General features: G+C 40.7%; 1 protein-coding gene across 1 annotated transcript in view; it reads right to left on the bottom strand.

Moving 5' to 3' along the window:
* Nucleotides 1-753: 753 nt before the first annotated feature.
* Nucleotides 754-27,187, bottom strand: part of BASP1 (brain abundant membrane attached signal protein 1) — a 52,007-nt gene continuing 25,573 nt past the window's right edge. The window contains 9 exon segments of the mRNA XM_040546053.1: nucleotides 754-895; nucleotides 897-1,066; nucleotides 1,069-1,104; nucleotides 1,107-1,136; nucleotides 1,139-1,289; nucleotides 1,291-1,348; nucleotides 1,350-1,434; nucleotides 1,437-1,523; nucleotides 1,526-1,594. Of these exon segments, the coding sequence (XP_040401987.1) occupies nucleotides 860-895; nucleotides 897-1,066; nucleotides 1,069-1,104; nucleotides 1,107-1,136; nucleotides 1,139-1,289; nucleotides 1,291-1,348; nucleotides 1,350-1,434; nucleotides 1,437-1,523; nucleotides 1,526-1,594 (722 nt within the window). The 3' untranslated portion in view covers nucleotides 754-859.

The following is a 27,187-nucleotide window of genomic DNA, read 5'->3' as shown; positions in this document are numbered from 1 at the left end:
TATTTAACTTTTATTACTGTTGCACCATTTATACAATTACATATAATTTCAATGCATCCATTGTACATTTTGTTTTTTTCATTTGTTTTCCAATGAGTGTGTGTTGGTGTCTGTGACACAGAATGGAAGAGAAACTGGAACGGCAATGAACGCAGACTTTTTCATTTCCACTGACCAATAAACAGAACTACAGGTGCACCCAACCACGGACATGCATTAACTCGTCATGAGAAATCTAGGTAGGCTAGTAGGATGAGAATGCTTTTTACTCCCAAAAATATTTGGAGAGGAAGAATTGGAGGATTGGCATTGAGAAGTATGTGGACAGCTAAGTGGGTTTTGTCTGAAAGTTGCATTCATCCACTGCATTAAAAAAATATCAAAATAAGAAAGGCTGTAAATAAAATTAAAAAAAAAAAAAAACACAGAAAATACTGCTTTCATAAAGATCTGATTGCCTTGGCACAAACCCAGTGGGCAGAATCAAACGCATCACTCCCAAACCCCATTACAGAACAAAAAGAAGATTTTGATACATTGGTGGAATGCATTTACAGCAGTTCAGATACAAAAGATGTGCTGTACTTTCAGACATCCATCTATTTTTACTTTTTTTTTTTTTAATGCAGGACTTGTGTCAAGTTGGCAGAAAGTATATTAGATATTTCCCCACAAAAATACTATTTGGATTCTCCCCCTCCCTCCCTCCCAACTTGATGGGACATCCTTTTCATTTTTTTTTCCTTTTCTTTCTGGGCAATACTTATTGTTATTTCAGATCTGAAACAAGTTAGTATAGCTGAAAAATAAAAAAAAGACACAGGTTGTTTTAAGTGGTTGTTTCAATAGGCTGTCCAATTTAATCTTGCACTGCTATGGTTTGATCCGAATTAGTCCGCTGGGGCTTCAGAAGGTTTCGCTTCCTCTGGTGGGGCTGCAGGGTCCGAGGCCTTGGCAGTGGAACTAGGTGCTGCTGTGGCTGCCGCGCTCTCCTTGGAAGAAGGTGCAGCCTCGCTGCTGCTAGGTTTTGAGTCTGAAGCTGGGGCCACTTCGCTTTTAGTTTCTGGGCTGCAGGCGTTGCGGGAGCCTCAGTCTTTTTGGCTTCCCTTCTTCTTTGCTCTTGTCATCTGCTTTGCTGGAGCTGTGGCTTCTGAAGGTCTGAGAACTTTTGCATCGCTGCTAGGCTCAGAGGTTTTGGGTGCTTCACTACTGGCAGCAGGAGCAGAGGCTGCAGTTGGCTCCTCTTGCTTGGGTGCCTGTTCGTTGTTCTTCTGTGGCTCTATTTTCGCCATCGACAACAGCCTCTGACTTCTCTGGTTTGCTTTCTGGGTTTTCTTCCTGGGTCACGTTTTCTCTTCTCCCCTTCTTTTTCTTCTGTCTTATTGGCAGCGACCTGAGAATCCTTCTCACCCTTCTCCTCCTTGTTGTTCTCCTCACTTCTGTGGTCTCTGTGGTTTGCGGGCAATCCTCAGCCTCCTTTGGGTTCTCTTCCTCAGCTGCTGCTCCTTCAGCCTTCTTGTCTTGTCTTTAGCTTTTTCATCATTGACACTGTACCCTCTTCTCTTTCGCTCAGTTTGCCTCCCATTCTGGAGCTCTGTAATGGAAAAGAGAAAGAGGTGGTTACCCAAAACGCAGTGTTTTACCCTGAGAGAAACAAAGCAGATCAGCTGAAGTGCAAGAGGGAAATTTCAGTCTCTGGAAAGGGGACCACATCCGTTTGGTCAAGCACTAGCAGCTGAGCACACTGAGCCTGCCGAGCACTACTGCTTGCCGAGCCTCCAGCCCTACAGCAACCGCGGTCCCCCAGGCCCCACTCTGTCCCGTCCCTTATGGACAGTCTTTATCCCAGAGCCCCTCCAACCCTAACTACCCTTATGAGCAAGGCAAGGGAGGGACAGGATGTGGAGGAGCAGCATATACTGCAACCCATTCCACCCTGAGAAAGGGATGCAGCATGAGGAAGCCTGTCCTCACAGCCCCACACAGCAGAACGGGTACGGATGAGAAACATGGAGCCCAAACTACAGCAAGCCCTCTGCCCCTTGGTAAGGCAGCTAAAGCAACAGGGGAACCCTGGCTGTGCGTCCTAGTTGGTATCGTGCAATAAAAGAGACGGGGAGAGACAGGCACGTGCTTTGTGGCCTCTGCTCAAGGTTTTCAAGCATCAGAAGTGACCGGGTAAGCAGTTCTGCTGCTTAAAAGAAATGATATGGCTGCACACATTGAGCACATGTGTAACCATACCAGCAATTTACATATCCTGCGTGGCGAGTCTCAGCTAAGACTATACACATCTTTCACAGTACTTCACAGCAAATCTGCCTATTAAAGCAGGGAGACACTTACAGATACATTGTTTCATCTCATGAACTTGAAAATATCTACAATTGCCTAAAATAACGCTCCTGATATTAAAACAAATATATCATTCAGACTCAACAAATGGTTAATAAAAACATAATCTCAATGGTTTCACGCCATTTGAAAACAGTGGAGAAGGTAATTTTTTTAAGTACTGCCAAACAAGTGTTTATGAGCTTCTCCAAGTGGAGCTCAATCATTCTAATTTTCTGTTTTTCCAAGGTACATAGTCTTGTAGGCCCTATATTTTTTCACACACTTGCAAAATTCATGAATACAGACCAGTAAAATTCATACGAGAGCTCATAGAAGGCTGTATAGTAAATTACTTTAAATGCCACCAAGAACTGTCTGCGTCTCAACAGTTCACCTGCTGTGAACTTGTGCCTTGTGAACTTCACTGTGCCTTGTACCACCTTCACTGGTACAAGGCACAGGCACAGCCCAAGAGCAGACCTTCCACATGTCTCGGGCAAAAATGAGAAATTATGATCAGCAGAGAACTGTCTGATTTCAGGTCTCAGGAGGAATAATAATTTGCAAGTATTGTTGAACGGTCAGCACACAGCCCTGCAAAATGGTAACCTAACATTGCTTAACCCTACTTTGTTGTTGGGGATTTTATGGTAGCACTACTAAAAGGATTAACTTCCACAGAGCTGCACTTGAGCAACCTAATCTCTACCTTCAAGGCAGAACCAGTTTTTATTGTATTTAGAGGCAGGCTACAGACATAGTTTGTTATCTAGACTTCCTGATACTCCATAAAAATTGCTTCAGCTTATTGTTTATGTATAGTTACAACCAAAAAAAAAAAAATGAAAGCGCTTTGCAAGTCAACGGAATCAGAGATTTATACCAAAGTCATGTGTGCATCCCAATCTGCAATCCCTAATTGAGCTGTATTTGTTTCCCAGCAAAGCCCAGATACTGCGAGCGTAATTTCATTTGCTGCATCTTCTGTATTTTCCAGATTTTGCTATTTCGTGTGTAGTAACTCACTATGATTATTTCTTTTTCCACAGAAAGCTTTAACTGCAGATAGAGCTGGCTACAGAATGCATATGTCAAAGGACCTTAATAAGCAGAGAAGCAAGCATATGAGACAAGTGCTCCCAAACTATGAAAAGAAACATGCACTGTCTTTGCTCAGAGGTATGCTGTGAATCGCTGTGTCTCAATTTGCATCGCAGCCAGCTGGCTCCAGACAGTGGAGCAGAAGATAGGGAAGAGGTTCAGAGACTATCATTATGCTCTATTAGTAAATATTTACAGTTGCAAATGGACTGCCACCTTCCAGCGCAGTTTCAACTACTTTATAACAGAACAGATTTGCTCCTTGTGACACTGAATCCTAAATCTCCCTTTTAAAAGCCTTCATCGCAGCTATACCATGGCTATCATGCAAAATCCCAGCAATCACCAGGGTTATAGGCCAGCCCCTGCAGGTAGCAATGGCATGATGTGTCTTTTCCCCTGTATCTGAACACCAATCCTCCTCCTCCTCCTCCTCTCCCAGTCCCCAGTAGCATATCCAGGCTCCCCTGTCATGTTCTCCAGAAAAAAAAAAAAAAAAAAAAAAAAAAAAAAAAAAAAAAAACCACATGTGCTCCACGGTGACTCCCTGTCCCACCTTAACCCTGCCTGAAGGACAGCTCTGCACTGTCCAGCGCAAAAAGTCACAGGGTGCAGCAGACAGAAAGCAGACCTTAAAAGTATTTTGAAATTAAAGCCAGCTGTACCTGGAAGAAACCTAGCACACAGACCAAGCCACGTAACCATCTCTGTGACTGTGCTGAGTATTCTTGCAGGGCTAATCTTGCCTGGTGCCATATGAAGGCAGAATGCCGAGTCCCTCCTGAATTTATTCACAAGGAATTATCATCCTATCTAAAGTGTAAGGCACAGTTTTAATCTCTTCATCCAAGTCACTCAGCTTGCTGGCAATCGGGTCACTTGGTTGTCTGAACAGTACTGGGTGTATGAAACCAGGCATTCAGAGTAAAAAAAAGGGAGAGAGGGAGAGGGAGAGAGAAAGGAAAAAAAAATTTAAAAAAGGAAAAAAAAAAAGATCAAGAGAGAGAGAAAAAAAAAAACCTGCTACAGTGACATTTTATTTAAAGAAAAAACTCCCTGAAGAAATGTCTCAGTGAAGTGCCTCACAAGTGAAATAGCAAACTGCTTTAAACCACTAAGGCCTGTATGCATATGGTGCTAAATACAACCTGCATTACTGCCTACATACTAACATTTGCAAGAGGGAGGACTTTTTTCTTCCTCCCTGAAAAAGGGCTACAATCTAACAAAAAGGAGAATGACAACATCCAAAAAAAAAAAAAAAAAAGGTGAATGAAAGACCATGAAAAAAATATAAATAAATTGTCTCCAACTATTCAAAGCCCAATATACCTTCAGTTCCTTGTACTACTTACTGCAGTCATGTAGTGGTTCCCAGCTCTAGCAGCTACCAGCTGAGTGCAAAACACTTTGCAATAAGCACATCCAAAACGAGGATCCTCAAAAATTTTGGTGCTGAGCACCTTTCCTGCAAAATGGCACAGGATTTGATGGCTCTGCCTCTTCACTACTTGACAGGAAAAGGTCTGGAGACAGTCTAGAAGCAGCCATGATATAAGTGGTTGCAATATATTGGTTATTTTCAGGCAACTTTGAGAAACCCGCTGGCAGACCAGTACTTCTGAAGAGCACAGTTCAATGCAACACATCAAAGTTACAAGAGACTTCATCTGCTTTGCAGCATACTTAGTGTTCTTCACCTGTTGTGCTCTTCCCAGGGAGCAAGAAACAGATCCAGTGAACACTAGAGAGAACTTCTACAACAGGAACAAGGATTTCTTGAGTTCCTAAGAGCTGCTGGCCATTCTGCTCATCCTGAAGTTTCCGTTCTCCTCCAGAAAGCAGGAAAAGAATGGAGAGCTTGCACAGGTTATCTTTCTTATTGTACAGAAGAAATAATCTGGCAGTATTTGCATTACAAATATCACATCTACAGCTCACCTTGAGCATGTTAAGCCCTTCAAAAATTGAACATTTATGATAATCAGGATTTCCTGGGATAATAGTGTCAAAAAAGACAATGTCCATAAGACCATAGCATAGCAAGAAGAATTCACAGATCATTTCAAATTTTATGGGTGAAGACTAAGCTGATAGGATGGCAATGAGTCCCTGGAACACAGAACATATGCATTCGTACAGTTCAGGACAGAAAATATTATTTCCAAGTTTTATATTTCAGATTGTGCTTCTATAATGAGTAAGTTCCTAGAATTATCCTCTTTCTCTTCTCTTCTGTCAGTAATGATTTGTCTGCTCAGGTAGATTTCTTAAGTGCATGCAACAATCCAAAAATTTCATTTAGCAAACACTTCCACATGCCATGAAAGGGTCTGGCTCTCCCAAGAATGGACAGAGGAGGAGGACAAGCTGTCACCCTCACCCTTAATGCAGAAAACAGCACATCAGGAAGGGACCACCACATGACTGGCAAAGCTAACCTTCCAAAGCTCATGCTTAACTTCACATGAAGTGTGGGGAGCTCAGTCCACCTCCAAAAAAATACAGTTCAGGAAGGCAGTAGGTATCTTCTGAAGTCCTGCTGCCTTCAGTGCAGTGCAGGTGTGTGCAGCAGGTCCGTCAAAAGTAGCCCTGGTGCAAGCCAGTTCCTGAGCATGAGTTATCTCACATTACCTGCAGACACGAGCTGTAAAATGCACATCCCTCCCAAGGCAGGATTTCAACAACCCAAACCAAAGGAAATACCAATCCCAGAAAGTGCTCCAGCACCAACTACTCAAAATAAATAAAAAGATCTTGAAGAAAGCTTTGCATCCCTGTTACTTCATTGATTTGCTTTACACTTCTGTTTTGAAAAAACAATGGAAGTTTTTATAAAGGGTTATTTATATGGGGACTTAGGGAAATAAGGGACTTTCAAGTATAAATGTCAAAAGATTTTTGAAAACTTACTACTTCTTAAGATATGCAGAACAATTTCATGTTTCCCCTTACACATCAACACAGTATCCCAACTCACCAGCCACAGACAACCAGTTTACCAGCTTAATTTTAGAAGATGTCTGTAGCAAACCCCTATATAGAATTTGATTCACTAGCCCTGCGTCCAGCCACAAAGCCCTGCTTCTCTGTTCTTTCTCAATTACCCTCACAAATCTTCTTTTTCCTCTGCCATTACTTGGAATTAACAAAGCAGAAATGCTAGGTCTCACTCAGGTTCAACCCTCTTCACAGCTCAGTAATAGTGACTTTTCTTTTTCTCCTCTCCTCTCCTGGAGAGTAGGCAGCTGAAGCAATGCCACACCTGCAGGTCTGTGACAGCAGCTTCACGCATCTGAACATAACAAGATATTGGCTCATTAGATGCATGCACGACCTGTGGTCTCCACATGTTATGGTTGTTCCAGTCCTTAAAACTTAGCGATTCAGCATGTTTATTGCTGCGAGATGCATGACAGTACACTGGGAACATCTCAGCTTGGTGCTCGGGGAGCGTGTAACCAGTCTGTGTTGTTTTCTTTGCTGACCACTGATAATCTTTTCTCCTTTCCTCGGTTTGTGCACAGGCCTGTAACTACTGTGCCTCCAAAGCCTTGTGAACCTCAAGATCTAGTGAAGGAGCATGGAGTAAAAGAACAGTGAATGCTTAAAACACAGAAATTGTGCTCACATGACTAACTTTGATATTTAAAAAAATGCCAATGCCAGTTTTGTTACTGTCCTGTTTTCTTCTAATAGGCAGCCAGTAGAAGAACCCTAAGAAGTTGTATTGCCAAGTCTAAGGGTGTAATTTTCAGCCAGATTTTAATCCTATTTTTCTGTGGTTAGAAGTAGTATACCTCTGTTGCTTTTTTTTTTTTATGAAGAACTTTAATTTTTAAGTTCTTTTAAAATTCTTGGGGACATGTATACCACAGAAAAATGGGAAGGACAATGTACTTTTTAAATATTGGCCATTTATCATTAACATATGTGAATTATGAGCATTTATAATAGATAGCCATTATGAGGCTTATAATAATTTAAGCACACTGCAGGCTGATATGAAATTGTGTCTGGCTATTTAACAACTCGTACATGAGTAACTGGTTCACTTGAAAAGTATAATGAGTTATCAGAAAATTTCATAAACATATGATGATTATTTAGTGAGCAAATTAAAAATTTGTACCTGAGAATTACTAAGATTCATGTGAAATATTTGGGCTCTGAGGTATGTTTTAATTCATCAATTAGGAACACATTTTTCCAGGAACAGAATAGTAACGAAGATCAGCAGATTCGTCACAGGCAAAGGCTTTGCCAAAATTATCTACTCATATTATCATCAACCTGAAACCACAAGTACTTCACATGCATAATTCATCTTTGCTATCTAGCTAGGCAGAATTCCTAAAAATAAATTTAAAAAAAAAAAATCTATCAATTATTTGATCAAAAAGCAATGAAGATTTCATGGGTTACGTTGAAAGCAGATATCTAAGACTTTGCACGTAGCCCTCCTCACTTGGAGAACTCTACAGCTGAAGACCATGGAGGTGCATAGCTACTGAAAGTCCACCGCCCAGTCTGACTCTGGTCAGACACCAACACTACTTTAGATTTAGGAGCTTCTGCAGAAACAAACACATCAAGGTGCTGTATTAGGTAGTCTCTGTATGTGTCACCCTTTATTAAAGCCACTTGTGCAATACTGAGCTGCGCACTGTATGAAGACACGATGCAGAGCTGCTCTGCTGCAGCTGGCTCCTGAATGCAGTACTTGTCATTTCTTTAAGCTGTTACACCCTTAGCTTCCCCAGCTACAAAGCCATCTAGAAAACATGAGCAGAACATGGATTAATGTGCCATGCCTTCCCAAGTCCATAGACAGCATGGAAGAGATGCTCTGCTATGTGCAAACTCCTACTCACCCCAGGCAAGGCTGTGCTTTATAGGCAAAAATCACATTTTCTATTTTCTATATTCTTTAATATCTTTATCAGTGATCTGCATGAGGGGATCAAGTGCACCTTCAGTAAGTTTGCCGATGACACCAAGTTGGGCATGAGTGTTGATCTGCTCGCGCATAGGAGGGCTCTGCAGGAGGATCTGGATAGGCTGGAGCGATGGGCCGAGGCCAACTGTATGAGGTTCAACAAGGCCAAGTGCTGGGTCCTGCGCTTGGGGCCCAGCAACCCCATGCAGTGATACAGACTTGGGGAAGAGTGGCTGGAAAGTTGGCCGTCGGAAAGGGACCTGGAGGTATTGGTCGATAGCCAGCTCAATATGAGCCAACAGTGTGCTCAGGTGGCCAAGAAGGCCAACAGCATCCCGGCCTGTATCAGAAACAGTGTGGCCAGCAGCACCAGGGAAGTGATTGTCCCTCTGTATTCAGCCCCTCACTACAAGGGCATTGAGGTGCTGGAGCCTGGCCAAAGAAGGGCAATGAAGTTGGTGATGGGTCCAGAGAACAAGTCTAATGAGGAGTGGCTGGAGGACCTGGGGTTGTTTAGTCTGGAGAAAAGGAGGCTCAGGGGAGACCTTATCACTCTCTACAACTACCTCAAAGGAGGCTGCAGCAAGGTGGGGGTCGGTCTCTTCTCCCAGGCCACAGGGGATAGGACAAGAGGAAATGGCCTCAAGTTGTGCCAGGGTAGGTTTAGGTTGAATATTAGGAAACATTTCTTCACTGAAGGGGTTGTGAGGCATTGGAACAGGCTGCCCACAGAAGTGGTGGAGTCACCACCCCTGGAGGTATTTAAACGACATGTAGATGTGGTGCTTAGGGACACAGTGTAGTGGTAGACTTGGCAGTGCAAGGTTAAAGGTTGGACTTGATGATCTTAGAGGTCTTTTCCAACCTAAATGATTCTGTGATTCTATCAGACCAGCTAATATGGACAGAAATAGCATTACCCCAATTCTCCTTATACACTTGTCCCTAGCTGATCTGTTTTAGTATTAACATTATTTGATACTTTCCAATTGCAGGTTTCAAATCAGAACCTCACTGGTTTTGCCACATCTGTCTTTTCAGTGATCCAACACAATGATGCACTGCCCAGCAGCACAGATACAATTGCCAGTGCCTCCAGTTTCATCTCTGGCAGCTCCTCCAAGCCTATTTGGCATTGTTTATACAGAAACGCAAGTCATGTTAAAAATCACGCAACACAGAAGAAGCATAAAGTAGATTATTTTAACAGTGTAGTGTATGCGTTGCTTAGTCTTGCTTTCAGTTTGTTCAATGCTCTGATTGATGAAATTAAAAATGCTTCCATCCATTTTTATTTGCCTCATCTGTCCCATTCAGTCTACCAGCCTTTCTACAGGCTTGAGACCTAGCTCATGTTCAAAGCATTTCTCCCATATTCAGATTACCTGCATATATTCTCTCTGTCAAACAAAAAAAAGCAGTGTACAGACATGCTTGTGCAGATACACACATGCAGTCAAAAGTCAGCCTGCCCCAGACCAAGATCCTAATCACACTATTGTTAGGCACATACTTGGAAGAAGGAACTCTGCTGTAAACACCTGTTTTTTCAGAGACTGAGATTAATTTTACAGCACCTCCTGTAGAAAGAGTTTGCAGGCTTCAAAACTAACCTGAAAGAATAAGCCAAAAAATAAAAGTACATGCCTCCTCCTTACCCATTTCAACTTGCAACATCACTTTGTTTTTCATGTATGACTCCCCAAGAAGCAGTTTAATACGTATGTTACACTAGCCAAAGCTTTCTAATCTATATCCTAGATTTACGTTCCTAAGTAGGAAATGATGCAAATTTCAGAGGTGCTGATTACCCACATCTTTCAAACTGTTCAGGGCCCAAGAGTGCTCACGGCAGAGGGAGAGGCGAGATTCCACACATATTATTCCAATTATGGTGAGCTACTTTTTGTTTCCCTCAAATACTTTAGGCACCACCACCATGTCTAACTACAAAAACACACAAAGTGATAAAAGCCTAGATAACAGGACAATTTCCTTCCAATTTGCATTTTACTCAAAACGTGTCCCTTCAGCATTATCTCCATTACAGATGTCAGTACCACAAATATATTGCCATGCTTGGCTTACAGACCCCTGAGCCATTTTGGGTGCCTACAAAAAAGACACTCTAAAACTGTAACAGTCAGATGCTAGTAAGCAAAGAAAACATTTGCCTCCTCCACAGTACAATCTTGGTGAAAAGCAGGTGTGCGAAAACCTCTATCCTGGAGGGACTGTATGCTGGGAAACCAATTTTTTTTCAAGTGTAAAGCCTATCACTTATATATCTCTAGCCTCATCCTGAATAAAGAACATGCAGCCTTATACTAAACATGCAGTATGAGGCACGTGGCTTTTCAAATTCATGGTTTCTATACCAGAGCACAGTTACCAGAAAAAAAAAATATATATATATATATTATATGATCCTCATCTGAATGTTTCTTTCAATAACAAAGGATCCCAGCTACTGTTTGCATAAATAGAAAAGTTACCTGCCATTTCCTTAGCAAGGACATGGACAACCACATTAACGTTTTAAAAAGCACCTTAGAGTATTAAACTATGGAACTGTCACTGGAGATAGTTATTTATGGGGATCTACATTTACATTATATCCGCTTAACATTCCATATTTTAAAAAACTTTATTACTTTAATGCCCATTTAACTGGTCAAACTAGTTTCAATCAAATTTGAAACAGTCCTTAGAATATAAATTACAGTATACAACAATAAATGGATACATTCAGTTTGAAATATTGGAACTACCAGTTTTATTTTGAAAATGGATTCTCCAATGTGATTGTCAAATTCTTCTTTCTTTCCCATCTCTAGGCTACTCACTGGAAACAGTGCTAGGTATATGCCCCAGCTGTAAGGAAACATGCTACAGCTGGGAATAGGACTCTTAACTGACAATTCAGACCTATGATGGGTCACAACAATCTTCGGGCCATATATTTTCCTTTTTATGTTTGCATGACACCCTCGCTACAGGCAGTGAAACCACATTTATAATTGTGAACCAAATCCAATTGATTATAAATCAACAGTGTGCCCTGGCAGCCAAAAGGGCCAGCTGTGTCCTGGGGTACATCTGGCACAGCACTGCTAGCTGGTCGAGGGAAGGGATTGTCCTGCTCTGCTCTGCACTGGTGTGGCCTCATCTCGAGTACTGTGTACAGTTTTGGGCACCACAGTATAAGAGCAATATAACTATTAGAGAGTGTCCAAAGGAGGGCTACAGAGATTGTGAAGGATCTAGAGGGCAAGACATATGAGGAGTGGCTGAGGTCCCTTTGTTTGCTCAGCCCAGAGCAGAGCAGCCTGAGAGGAGGCCTCATGGCAGCCTGCGGCTTCCTCACAAGGGGAGCAGAGGGGCAGGCACTGAGCTCTGCTCTCTGGGGACAGCAACAGGACCCGAGGGAACGGCATGGAGCTGGGACAGGGGAGGGTCAGGCTGGGTGTTAGGAAAAGGTTCTGCAGCCAGAGGGTGGACGGGCACTGGGACAGGCTCCCCAGGGAAGAGGTCATGTCACTGAGCCTGACAGAGTTCAAGAAGCATCTGGACAATGCTCTCAGACAGAGGGTCTGATTTTTGGGTGGTCCTGTGCAGATCCAGGAGATGGACTGCATGATTCTTTTGGATCCCTTCCAACCCAGCATATTCTGTGATTCTGTGGTTCTGTGATTCCCAGTTTTGTTTTCCTTTTCCAAACACAAGCTGCCATTCCTGACTGCAGCAGGCGACCCTACAGTCACACTGTGTCGAGGAAGGGAACAGGGAGGCAAGGCAAGCCGCCACACACTTGGCGCAGCACTCGCTGCTGCGGTGCACATGGCGGTGTTCATGAGGGCACTGCAAGTCCTTCTTTCCAAAACACACAGTGTCTGCCTTACTCGGCAAAATAGAACACTAGCAATTTAAATGAAGCATTTATTGTCAACTCTTTTATTCCATTACCTAACTATTAAAGAATTGTAACATCTTGGATCTAGTTAACACATTCCTTATCCTCTTATATCAGTGCAGCTCCATGTTAAGCTGCACTGCTAGCCTTCCTCCATTTTCTTCAAAAAGAATCAATTGCAGATCCACCTGACAATCCAGCAGATTGGAAGAGGTGGCATGATTTTAAAAAAGCATCCCCCATTCTGTTCTCCCAAACGTGCATCAGAGAACATACAGCTGCTTCAGGTAATGGCGGTGCACCCACCTCCCTGCTAACCTTGGCCTTGAACACCTCCATGGCATTCCTCAGTAATGAAGGTTTGTGCAAGAATCACAGAATTAAGCCAATTTCATCCTCCAATTAATGCACAACAGCTAGTGACCGTTAAATTAGTCATTGAACTGTTGTTCTGAACATACTTGCAAGTTTAACAGTGCATTAGAAAGCTGAGCACAGTTGCGGCTGTAGGACAGTGCTACACATCAGGCCTCCCTGGTAGAAACTAACCTTCTGCAAGTGGTCAACACAAAACCTACTTTCCACCTCAGCAGCACTTACAGGGGATTTTTACACTGACTTCCTGAAGTGCTGCTGCATTTCCCCTTGCAATAACCACTTTTGCCGTTTCATCTTTCTGTACAAAGTTTCCTTTTAAATGAAAAATTCTGTATTAAAGTCAACGTATACAAGTCCAGTCATGTTTCACATAGCACCAAAACTACCTGTAATTAAACCCTGCAAGACTTTGGGCTGAATTACAAGTATTCCTCATGCTGTTAAGAAATTCCCCCACCTTGTGAGCACAGTATCAGTGTCAGCACCTTATCAGCTCTCAGCTTCTCACAGCTCTGTCGTAATAACGTCTTGTAGTGAAGACATGTTCAAAAGAAATGGGAGAAATGCGAGTTGGAATGCTCAACATCTTAGAAAACCTTTTGCATTCACATTCCCAGACACTCTCTTGTGCCTTTTAACATTTGCTACCTCACTGCAGCTTGCCCTATTACATCAGGGTAGTCACTTCAGTCATTCTCACTTCCTGGTTCTCACACTAGTACAATATGTATATTTTTTCAACAGCATACATATAACACAAAAGAAAATCTCATATTCCAGACTTTCTTTTTTGATCTCATTTAGAATGCATGTTTATACTGGATTTTTACTTTTTGTTTTTACTTTTTTTTTTTTAACAAAGCATTGCATTCAAACTACCTGGCTTACCGGTTTCACTCTAGTCACTGGGGGAGGATTATCAAAATAACTGGCATACAACAGTCACTGGCGAGCAAAGATCATCAAGCATCTGATTTCTGTTTGTGTCTTGCAAATGTCTTTCTCCACCATTTTTACCACTACTCATTTACATTCCTCTAATGGCTGTTCAAAATACTAGGCTGCCTTAGGCACTCTTTTAATTAAGACTAGCAATAGCTGCATTTCTTGACTCAGATGAAGAACCATAGGTATGCATCAGCAGACATTGTCATGTGAAGCCTATTACACTTCTTAGGTGTCACATTTTGATAGTAAGATAGAGTGTGCCATAGATGACCATGAGGAAAAAGGCAGAGTTTGCTGTTATGTTTCAGTGGTGCAAGCTGACACGAGGCACGGCAGAATCAAAACAAGCTTTATTAGAGAGCTTTGTCTTCTGTCCCAATATGACAATGGTTTGCTTTCAGAAACCCACTTTGAAAACGTAAAGTGTTCTAAGAAACCCAAAGTAAAAGCTATGCCTGGAAACAAGCCGTACCACGTCATGTGTTGGGCTGTCAGACGTCAGCTAGGATTCGAGACTCCCAGATCTAAGTTGATTGCCTAGGTTTCCTTCTGACCTCTGTAATTTTTTTTTTTTTTATTTTGACTTGGTTTTGGTTCAGTTCATATTGGGATGGCTGATCAACTCTATTAGAAGGAAGGCTGCATAAGAATGGAGACTAACAAGTCCATTTGGCAAAATTTAAAGTCAGTAGCTAGTAGTGTATTCCCTGAATTGCACTAAGGGATTTATATTCAACCAAGCAAGGTAGAAACGCAAGTTAATAATTACTCAGCCAGAACCATTCCAAGTTAGTATAGAAAAAGGGGAAGAACAAACAATACAGAAGGTATCAAAAGAAAACCAGAAATTAGGAAAAGTGATCGGGTGCATATTTCCTTTAAATAAAATAGCTTCCTTTTCATTTTGCATTTAAGTATCAGCAGGAAATCTGACCATCTTAGAGCTATCAGATTTAAACCCATAAAATGAAAGCAAAACACAAATAACTTTGTAGGCATAGTTGTGGAGTTGGATGTAGTCCATTTCTCTCCCCCTCACCTGAGCACTGACTTGCATCATGTGAAAATATATGTAATTAATAGTTTAATATGGCCACAATTCAATACCTGCAGTTCAGAATGCATATCAATTGCTTTAGATTATATTACTCTTGATGTAGACCAGCTCTCCATCAAGGTTGTATATATGCCAATTTGCAGTTTTAGTCAACTCAGAGCACATAACAGAAAAGAGCTTATTTTCAAAAGCCCACATGCTTTGGAAGTATGGGAATCTATTTATAGAGAACTCTCAGAGTTATTCCTTCACTCTAAGAAGCTTTCTGTCTATGGCTATTTGAAAATTACTTATTCTAACCAAAGAAGGCAGGCAGACATCAGTATAAAGTATAACTAAGCTACTTCAGGATTCAAATGAGAAAAGTGTTTCAAAGCAATGACATGAGAAGTATGGACGATTGGTTTGCATTTTTCAAGACAGAACCATAAACACTAACAGAAAGTTTCTGTTAGCTCTTTCATCACTAATACATTTCAGTAGTAGCCCATGATTTAAACCAGTACCAGATCCCATTTTGCTGCCCCCAATACTGGCACATACGTGGAGTCCATCTTTGCCCCAGGCTGTCCAGGTTTTAAAAGGAGTGAGAGGATATCAATCTGTTTTAATGCTGTGAACAGATCACAGTTACCAAGACTCCTGACTATAATTGTTTTTTCCAAAGTTTTTTTTTGTCATCAGTTCCCTGACTGGTGAGGTAGCAGCAGTCACACTGAGCAGCCCTTCAATGTGTTTTTGTCTGTTTGTTTTTTCTTTCCCAGACTAGCAGGTTAGCTGGAGGCACGAGCCCCTGCATTCCCCTATGAAATCTCATCAAGGAATGGGAACCCAATGAGCCCCTCAGCACTACTGTCTCAGCTCTGGCTTGCAGCGTTTTACAATTCATTTGCCTGGGGCAGGGTGGCAAAAGGGAGCTGTGCTTCAAGAACTTTAATGTGTTGGCTGTCACAAACTAAGAGGCTTTCAGTTCTGCAGAAACAGCACACACACTCACCACAGTTTTCTGGATAATCCCCTCACATGCACAAGTGAAGCACTAAATTCACACATGCCAAGCAAAGGGGGATGATTCAAGTGCATAAAAGTCTCATGTCCATATTTAGAAATATTGGTTTCAAAAGTCTCATACTATTTCAGAAAATGGTGAGTGAGATAGTATCAAGAAACACTTATCAAGAAACACATGACTAGTTTTAACAGTATTTGTAACCCAGCAATTTTCATTTAAGTCTCTTAACTACCACAATCTCTGACTGGTATTCATTCTATTTTTAATCATGGGTAACTACTAAGCAACACCACAACTAAGTTTATTCTATGTTTTATACTTAAAACAGAATTTAAAACTTTTTTTTTTTCTAATTGGCCATTTCACTGCTCACTTTCAGTTCAGCAATTCTTCATTACCAAGGGGCAAGAGTTCTATTTGATTATTTATTAGCTTTAGCAAAGGAATTATTTAAAATGACTTATTTTCATAGTCTGGACTAGTGTTCCCTCAAATTTCTGTGTGAATATATGGGGTTAAAAATAGGGGTCCTTGTACACTGGTTGCTCGTAATTACAAATCTCTCTCATGTTACACACTTTTCCTGAAAAAAATCTGCCACTTTAAATTTAAAAAATGAGCCACTTTATTCAAATACAGAAATCAAATACAGACAGAATTATTATCTTTATTCAAGACAATTTAGATAAATTATGCAAAACCACCATCACACCATTACATTTTCTCATAGCTTGCCATTCACATTTAGCCTCAGCTGTGATGCCCATCCCAGCTCTGCCTCCTTCTGCAGGACCAAAGAACCAACCTCACCTTCCAGTCGTCCCTCAAAATCACTCATCTGGGGCAGGAGTCATCTTTTCAAGATGAAATGAGCCATCCTAGAGCAGTGAGACAATGTCCCTTCCTCTAAGTTCCTGGCATCTGTCATAGTACAAAGCCTACCATGGTAAAAATGAAAGATGACATTTTACCTTCCAAAGCCCAAATACAGACAAGTATTACTGCAATAAAACTGTATTGTAGTCCAAAATCATAAGAATACCTCCATTTCCATGTTTTCAGGGGTTCATAGCAACCTGGAGTAGGCAAGAGCTCAGAACCTACTCAGTCTCCGCCAGTTGCATTTCAAAGTCCAGCTCATCTGCAATCCAACTTCCTCATTTGCAAAATGGACAATATCATTTTTCTTCCTCAGAAAAGGTCTGGCTGCTGCCAACAGGTGCTATAAAGAACTGAAGAGATTTTTCCTTGTTTTAAAACAAAAGCTCCTATCATAGAATTGCTTCACCCCAAATCTCTTTATAAGGGAAGGCTGTCCTTTTACATATTGGCACTGTGCTAAATTACTGTCTCTAAAGCGTACTATTATATAAAACATATTAGAATATCATAATGAACAAGTTACTCTTCCAGATGTTATGGTACTGTGCTAATGTGGTATGGAGATGTAAAGCATCTCTGAACATTTTCAGGTATTACTGAAAGCCCTACTTGGAACCAAGCTCCTTTGCAATTGCGCCTCTAGGCTGAGAACATCTGTGCATGGGCATTTTGATTTAGAGTTCCAAATGCACACATTTCAGTCATTTTTTGTTCACTTGATGAGAAGGATTTTTTGCTCAAGCTAGGAAAACTCAGGTGTATCCAGCTGGATAAAGATGAAGCTGCTGTTTGGCAGCCATCTTAGAGCATTATTAAAGACAGATGTAAGAAAACAAAGTAATTTTGCTTAAAAAGAAGACTGTGAATGCCTGAAAAACTCCAGCAAACCCCTTTTAATCTACTTTCATTAGGTTTTCAGTAGCTGGGCTCAGACATCATAGTTAGTGCTATCTTTATGCTATGTTTATTAGTTAAATGCATGTCTTTGTTAAAAGGACCTCCCTTTTAAGAGCAATCATTCAAATATGAACAGATGCAAGAGGAAGCTCTAAACTGGTTCACTAACTTTCCAAGACCTTTTTAAAGACTATGAAAGTTAGAAAATTCTGAGTTATATTTGTCACACATTGCAGAAGCTGCCTTTCCTATCTATAGAACTGAGTTGTAGCAGCAACATCATTACAATAATGGAGAGCTGTGAAAATTAAAAACATCTTCCTATAACTTGTGATTAAATGTCAGCCAGACACCGCAACACAGTGCTGCTGGAGGTGGTGCTCAATAGAGCAGGAAACAGACAGATCTTCTGCAAGGACTAGCAGGAATTAGAATTTGAGGGTGACAATTTTTGGTTAATTCACCTTAACATCTGTAAGCAGCATTTTCACGCTGGCTTCTCCAACTAGTCTGTATTCCGGAGCTTCAGAAGCCTTGGTAAGTAAGGTAAGACCGGCAGCACAAACTTGGCCAGGTAAATAGCATCAGCAGGAATGAAAAATGCTCCCAGAGGTCTCAGTTCTCAGTACTTGCATTGAGGCAAGTAGCTGCAAAGGGCCACACGGCCCGTTGCAGGTTCAAAGATACAGGGTCAGTTTGGGAACCTATAACTTTGTATTCACTAACTTTTATATAAAGCATACTAGTCTCATTTCAATATATTTTCATATTTTTTTAATATGCAGAGATGAAGGACACACATTTTATTGTAGAGACTTACATATGAGGCTAACTGTTGTCATGCAGGTTACATGGTGACAATTCTGTAAACACACTTCTGAAAAATCTCAAATCAGTGCCTGTTGAGCAGGATCAGAATCTATTTTATTGTCACTGACTGACAAATAAATTTCTCTTAAAAGCAAAAAGATTGTCTGGATGAATTTCATAAATATGCAGAATTTCCATGTTAAAAGTTCCAATAACTGTTACAGAGAAAGTAAAAAGACTGAAAGATGTCTTTTTATTTAACTGAAAGAAAACTGATTTCACCACCACATTTGTCAGAGACCAGTTAGAAAAAATATCATGTGTGCCAAAAAATTGTGGAGCTACTTGTCTGAGAAAAAATTGAGGTTAAAGAAATTAGATCATATGGGATCATAACCATAAGATGTTCAGTTTCAAATGAACTCAGTTTCTATGAATTCTCATATTCATAAGTTGTCAACTCATAATTTTATCATAACCTCAAAGTGTTTGAATTTTTTCAAACCATCAGTTCTGGCATTTATTACAAAAATAATCCATGCTTTCATTTCTAATCCTCATTTTAGCACGAAAAGTCCTGAAAGAGTCCTGAAACCAGATCCATGTTTTTATCTCATGATTGCTTAAGACATCATTGATTTTAAGTGCTTAAGGCTGAGAACTCAGCATGCTTGTAAGGAGCAAAAGGTATCTGAAACAGTCATTAAAAAATTAATGCCAATTTATTTTAAGCATCCATAACCATTATCCTGGTGTTCAGGACAATGAAGAAACACAAGAAATATTTAAATCTATTTTAATATTTGTATGAATGTTTCTCCTTGGCATGCTTTTTTGATACATTAACCTTGCACTTTCAGGAGTCAAGATAGCGCTGTTAGAAATTAACCTGACAAAGGGCTCTACAGCAAGACCACAGAGAAGAGAGAAGAGTTGTGGAGGGGAGCGAGAAATACTGCTAATATTTTTTTCCATTTCAAACCTGTATGGAGAATCCAAAATTTTCCTAAAAAAAAATAATAATTTTAAAATGAAAAGGTCAAGAACACTTTTGTTTAAATAAGAAAGATCTTCAAGAAGTCTGTTTGGATTTTTCTTAATGTTGAGAAGGTTGTCCACAAGCTAGCTACAGTGCATCACTGCAAGATGATCTATGCCATCAGCTCTCCATCTACTGAGCTTCTGCAACGTTTTCCCACACATCCCTTTGCTCATTTGCACTTAACTGATATTTTGGGTGCTCTGAGTGGTTTTCCAGCTGGAGCACTATAACAATAATTTGATTTTATTTATGTTATTTATAGCATAGAACAAATCCACAAATGAAAACATCAGAATTTGAAATTGGCTGCCTGTTAGGCCATTTCTACTGTTTCGCCTGGGTATTTTTTTCTAACTCATTCCTATTTTTAGTGATTCGCAAATAGCTATCTGCCATGATGCTAGATTAGAACAGTAGTTCTAAAATTTGTTCAGTATAATGCGGTGATATTATGTGTTGCACCAAGTAATGCAGATATAAATCAATATGAAACTGCAGTGTTACTGAAGAGACAGGAGTTTCCTCACCCCTTTCTAAGTTCTAAATTTTATTTTCATTAGTTACATTTTCAAAATCCAGCTAGGTGCCCTTGACAGTTTTTCCTTATGATCTTTCCCTCAAAGCTACAGAAAGGATAGCTACAGAAAATGGTCTTTACAAAATGCCACCAGCTTTAAGAATAATTTTGCAGTTTCACTCGAAGAACTACACGGTAATGCTTAGCAATGCTAAACAAAAGATAATCCGCAATATCTGCCTGCAATTCTGTACTTTCAAATGAGTACTAAATTACTAAATTTTATATTTAGGAGAGTGAAATTTATCTGGGATCCTTGACCACATCTACAGCATTTGCCAGTACAATTCCCTTTCAGTAAAACAAGAAAAAGAGTGAGATTTTGCTTGCTAGCCCTACTTATGAGGTTAGCAGTTGGATCAAAGAATAGTGAACCAGAAGCTCTGAAGCCTGTTGGCTATGCTGAAGCCCACATTTAACATGTTTTTTTTCTTCAAAAATCATGTGTTTTGTATACAGCCCAACTGTATGACATCTACAATTATTCTATTATGATCTTCAGTTACCAGAATAAATTCATACTACCAAGCAGCAGCTGGAAAACATTAGTATCAGTGGTATACCTGGATGGATATCAACATTCAATAGCCAGAGAAGAGAGGTTGTACAGTTGTACATGGCCACCAGCCCATACAGACTGAGAGCCATTAACTCTCTTCTCAGCTGAGCATCACCCTCCTCAGACTGCTTCAACAACCTTTGAACATTGTTTAGAAGGTTATTAAAAGCATATTCTTTACATTCACAAGGCCCAACACCATTTCCCCACTGTAAATCACCACGATTTACAGCCTCGCCATGACTAGCACCTCAGCACGATGCTGTGGAGCAGAATGCACCACTGGGTTTACAAAGATTCAGTGCGTGTGATTAAGCATGTGGAATAAAAGGCTTACTACTCAGCCACAAAAACATGCAATGATTAATTAAATATTTGACTACATCAGGATAAAATTAAAAGCCTGACTTTCCATCAGCACTTTGTAAATCAACATCAGACCGATGTCTAAAAAAATATAAAGCCCTGTCTTCCTTCATGTGACATTATCAAGCAGTTCATGTTTCTGCTAATAAATAGACAGGACAAGGGAGCAAGAAGAGAGTAACTGGGTGCATCCACTTTCGTGTATTAAAAAGAGAGACATTAAAGCATGACTGCAATTAAATGTAGCAGGAAACAAAGTCTGGAGTCTGTAAAGAGGTAATGAGATCTGAGAAAATGGTGTTCTTTCTATTTCTTATTTGGTACTGGAAAGGTACACACACACACTCACACAGACATGAAAATGTCATCCTGCATGCTCTGTACCACCCGACATTGCCAGTCAGCCATGGGGACTCAATGGATGGTTATCCACAGACAGTGGGAATGCATCGCAGAGTGGCTATTTTCCATCCTAACTGACCAGATCAGCAATCTTGCAGCTCTGAAAGGCTCCATGCTCCATTGCTAATCTTGCAAAGATTTGAGAGACCAGCACCATTCAAGAGCTCTGTGCAGATTTCTATGCATTGTGGGCTGAACAACCAGACATAGCCTAAAACACCAATATCTAGATTAAGACATTTCCACACAGTTAGTGTAACAACAGCTCCAAGCTTTACTTTTGTTCTAGGAATAACAAAAGACCCTACAAAAGAAGCTTCCAGAAGAAGTTTCTAGATGAAAACATACAGAGGAGGAGATTTTCTTTTACACTTTGATGGAAGGGAGGAGAGGGGCAGAAGAGGACAGAAATCTTGATAAAATGATATATAGGAAAACTATCCTTCTCTATATTCAAAACACGTAAGGAGATGCTGTCAAGAGACTTCCTTCACCTCCTTTTTCATTGGGGCCCTTGCAAACAAGCCCTACCACCTGCAGCTGTACACCAGGTAATGTCCCACGACACCGGGTGCTACACACAGGGGTAAGTGTTCTCCTGGCCTCGATAAGAAATGTGCAGCATCAGCAAATCTTCAAAGTGATACTTCTCTCTCAAGTCAGTACTGGTTTGCTCCAAGTGCCAAGCGTCACTGAGGCTGGGGCACAGTCTGAATGTGCAAGATGAGGCCCAGCAAAGCATCAGATTAAATTTAACAGCAAAGTGTACAGAAAAGGCGTATTTACTATTCTTGGTAAATAGTTGTTTAGGATCATCAGGTCAAGATGCATAGCTGACCTCAGAATCTGAACAGCCTATGTGTACCACTACAGTTGGTGGAAAAGGGGCATAAAAATTTTTAAAGGGTTCTAAAAAAAATCTCACCTAGAGTTTAATCTGGAACAGTTAGAAATATGAATAGTTCAGTTGCTCAGCAACAGCAACTATGATTTTTTTTTCTTTAACAGACATCTGAAATTAGAGTAATAATTGAAGCCTCTGCAACTACTTTTCTAATTGCTAGTATTGCTATAATTGCATAAACTATATGCTGGAGCCTATTTCTGGGCACGTTTCCTGTGAGATATGATACTGGACAAGAAAGCTTCATAAAGCACACAATCTTCTGTTTTTCACTGTCACGTTTTGTTGTATGTCCTATTTTGGCTCATACATTATCTTTTATGAATTACCCTCCCCCTGCACTTACGGTGCCCTTTCACTGTTATGAAGCACAGCTGTCAAAGACTCCAGTAACAAAGAAATTCCAAAATGCTCTCAGTCTCAGGCATTTTCCTGTCTGTTACACTGCTTACAACATTAGAGTGTTACTGTATGAAACAAGGCTGCCTTAAAAGTATAGCTGCCACCATCCATTGACACAGAACACTATAAAATGAGAACATAGTATGAGCCAGTGCTCAAGCACTGTGCGCCCAGTCCAGCTGGATAACATACAAACATCTTACAACTCAGTCTCATTAAAAGAGTTCAGGGAAAGGGCGTTGCTAAAAATGAAGAACAAATGTCTTGATTTACAGATCTACGCCGCATTTGCTGCAGTATGTTAAACAGTAACAGAAGTCATTTTTAATCCAGTGGAGAAGCTCATAATGGTACCCCATCTGTGCTGCTAAGGAGAAACCCAGAAAGGATGCATGCAACATAAATTACTTGTGCTACCTTCTAATGAAAGCTCATACCAGCAAAAAGTAATGGCAGTGGTACTTGCCAGTACAAAATGCTGCTCCAAGTCAAGACCCTCTTCCTTACTGACCACTGCATGTTTGCAACCAGATGAGACAGCCCAGGAGATGCTCTCAACAGCAACGGGGTCACCCAAAGCACTGAATGTTACCAAGTTTCAGAGGCTCAAATCCACATACATAAAAAGCAGGGTTGAAAACCAGTGACTACAAGTTCATGTTGTCACTGCAGGGATGTGCTGATACAAATCAGAGTACTGATTTTACCAGTTTACTAGTAATAATAGCCAGCTGGTCCACAGCAATCACACCAGTTATTGAATACAGGCTTCTGTTAAGGTATGCAGTGTGATTGCTTCTGAACTGCTCCTCCACCCTTTCCAAAGATGTCTAAGGAACTTCCCACACCATGTTTTTTTTCCCTCTGCCATTGCAAAGTGCCCCTCTCAAGCACCACAGATCCCACTGGGATGAAAGCAAAACAATGCTGATGTATCTGCCATAGATCAGAACAACTGCACTTCATTTAGAGGTGAGCTTCTCTGCTGTGGGACTCGGGGAGGGGAGCAGCGGTCATTGCCCTGCTCACTACTGCGGGGTCTGGGAAGGCAGTATGTTTGTTGCGAGATGTTGAGGTTGGGTTTCAAGTTCCTGCTCTGTCCAGCTCAGGGGGAAGAAGAATACAAGAGCTCTATCCTAACAAACACTTTGAACTTTGGATCTCCTGCAGCCTAATCTGTCCTTCAGCGAGCAAGGCAGCCGGCCCTCTTCCCACAGCCGTGCAGTCCTCTGGACAACGCATGGATTCAGGTGGAAAACTCTGTAAAAGCAGATATGTTTCCACAGAGAAACACTGCAATTAACTTTAATTTGAAGCAGAATAGCTGTCTCTGCTCAACACACTACTCTGAGAGGAGGGAAAATAGAAGGAAAAGGGCAAAACTGTGCAGCAATTTCATGGCTCTCAGGCAAGGACCCCCTCAACCTTGCAAGTATAAAAACCAATGGCACCTGTCCAAATACCTTATTCCACCTTGCTGCCAGCTTGTTACCCTGTCTCTGGCAGAGCATTTGAGATCTCATAAGCATGCTTTTTCCCTTCCTCTCCTGAAGCTTTGAAGATATCAATCTCATTTTTACCTCCATAACAATTTCTCCAAGTTTAGGCACTGTATTAGTTAACTTCCTGCAGCTAAGCAATCAGAATAAGACACCCAGGAATATAAGGATCATGTATCCATGGTGATTTTTAATAAGAAATCTTACTTGCAGGAGAATAGAGAGAAGCAATAAACAGAATAAGGCTTCACGGGTGATTAATTTTAATTCATCTCCTGGAAACTAGGATGTTACTGGCTTGACTTGTAGCCAAAAATGGTAAGCCTGGATCAAATTCTTGAGATTCAAACTCAACTATATTCCACTCTCAGAAACCAGGAGACTGTGGCTGTATGCACTGTGAATATACCCGTTCTCTTTGGTAAATTGCTTACAATGTATTATGCCAAGGTTTGACAGATTCATGCTCTGAGCAGTAATTTCATCAACATAAGTACCTTACTTAACTGCCCTGTTTCTTTTCCTGCAGCTTACTGAAACAGCAGTATTTATAGCACTTCTGTCCCTCCTCAGGGCCACCAATGTGCAATAGTGCTCAGATAAACTAGCCGAATACACTTGTACCAAATTTTGCCAATCCTTCAGCCGGAAAAGAGCAGCAATTTCAAAGTACATGCCAGGATGCCACATAGAAAAGGAGAACTAAACAGTTAAAACTTTAATTTGTATCTATGTTTAATTTATATTATCTTTAAGCATTTTTACATGTTTATAAATATAAATGTATGTATATATACATATACAGGTTCTGCCCAGTAGGAGTATCCCTTGTTTACAAAACTTCTTCTTGGATCAACTGCTCAATGCCCCGCATTCCTGGCAGCTAACTGCCATGTTTTCTGAATGCAGCAACACAAGAAGTTAATAGTTACTATTCCTTTTAATAAGCCTTCTACCAAGCTTTTTTTAAACAGCTCTTCAGCACCACATCTCTTGAGATCCAGGTTAAACAAAGCACTTGTGCTAGCGTCACCCATGGGATTCTGCAACAAAGCTACCCAACCATGAATTGTGTCCCAAGCAGTAAAGCTATTTCTGATGTTAGAGAAGCTACTCCATGTCCATTTGGTTTCCTTTGTTTTCTACACAGGTTTTTTATTCAGTGTCCTTGCTCAGTCAAAGAGAAAGAAACCCCAAGAAAACTGCCATGCACAGAGCTATGACAACAAAGTAGAATTTGATACAAAGACTTGAAGAATATGGAGAAAAGAGTCCTGTTTGCCTCGAGACTGACTCTGTAGGAGGGAAATGCCGTGGTTAGAGCCTTAGGCTTGAAAGATCTAAGACAGGAATGGAAATTATATTAAGGCTTCTGAGAAAAGGACTCTGACAAATCACAAATCAGGGGTGAAATATTTGCATTCCTTCTGCAATGTCGAATAGCTCTGTTCCCATAGCTACTGTATGTTGAGGTGGATGATGTAGCTACAGCAACAGAGAGCCAACATCCATGTTCACTGTAAAATTCCAAAGTTATTACTTACTCCGTTACCTCCTTCCAAACTTCTAAAGCAGGAAAAATTTCAGTCTAGCTTGTTTATTGAATGAATTAAAATTATCCTAAAAATATTAAAATGAACAGATCCACTGGACAGACAACTGGACCTAGAGTTTCCTTCCCTGCCATAAACAAATTGCCTCATCCCATGATTTCCCTGTCCATGCTGCCTGGGAGCCATTACTGTTTTGCCAGAAAGAGAGCTGTCACTGCACTGCTCCATGGGTGATGGCTGGCAGGCTGCAGATCCTCCAGGTCACACTGGATTCCAGTGCAGCACCCGTTCATGTGTAAGCCAGTCCTCCCATCAGCTACACTTGGCTGTTTCTTATCTCCCACCTCCCACCATGTCTACCCCACTGCTGCTTTGAAGTAATACTTCTACTCAGAAAATCTGCAAATTTTCATGATAATTATTTGCCCCCACTTAACAATGCTAGTTCCCTACATAGTTAAGAGGGAAATGCTGCATCAAGCACAAAAAGTGTTGTTTAAAGCACAGAGTCTTTTAATCTTCAGTATGTTGTTTGCCATGTGATTGCCAACTGGATAATGTTTGGCAACCCAAGGGCATGTTTTGTTATATGTATATACAGCTAAACAGAAAAGAGTTTAAAGTTTAACCCACTATAATGATTTCTGCTTTAATGCCCCAATTCACGTCTCACCAAAAACAATAGGAGTCTCACTTACGGGGATTTATACTGGGCCCTTAGGAGGAACAGTCAGCACAAGCCTTGATTTCCTAAGACCAGAATCCAAACCTGGAGATACCAGCGGAAGTCAGCACACTGAGCTCTACATTCTTTTTTATTTTTATTTCTCAATGTCCGATTTCAAATTGCTCATTTTCAAAGCTACATAGATTACACAAATGGTCACTCTTTGCTTGAACTATAACAGTGTTAAGCAACACATTAGCCCTGATACAGTGTAAATTATTCTGTAGCCATTCGTTAGAAAAGCAATGAAGCACAGTTCTATGTTAAAAAGTCAACCCTAGAATATTCTCAGTTAAAAACAAAACAAACACAACAACAAAAAAACAACCCTTAGCGTTCAGAAATATTCTCACAAGAGTCCAGAAGGCAGTAGAATCTCAGTGTAAATATTTAAAGTTTTAATAACAAGATGTTTATGCAAGCTCATAAATCCATGTGTGGCATAACTACCCAACATTCACACTGACATTGCTAATTTTGGCTTGTGTGGACAGAAGGAAGGCTCAAGTAAATACTGCAGAGAATTGTTTTTCCAGACCTTTCTTTCTGTCAGTTCAGAATTTCGAAGGCTTGCAGAGACATTCAGTTAATGTCAGCATAATTTTTTTTCCTGTTGGGAGAGGTTCAGCACAGGTAGCATGTATGCAAAGTTATTACTTCAACAAGTGTCATTAGTCGACAGTTTTCCATTAAAAATAAGTGAAAAAAAAAATGAATACAAGCACAGCCTGGGTTCCACCTTCTCTGGAGGAGAAGGTGGCCACTCAAACCATGAAAAATGAATACTTCAGAGACCAGTTTGTTGTTGGTTTGTTTTTTTTTTCCTTCCCCTCCTGCAAGGGCAAACATTAAAACATGTCTTTCCCACTCCCCGGGACACAG

The sequence above is a fragment of the Cygnus olor genome, chromosome 2 (genome assembly GCF_009769625.2).
Source record: "Cygnus olor isolate bCygOlo1 chromosome 2, bCygOlo1.pri.v2, whole genome shotgun sequence".
NCBI classification, from domain to species: domain Eukaryota; kingdom Metazoa; phylum Chordata; class Aves; order Anseriformes; family Anatidae; genus Cygnus; species Cygnus olor.
This window is presented reverse-complemented; position numbering and strand designations above follow the sequence as displayed.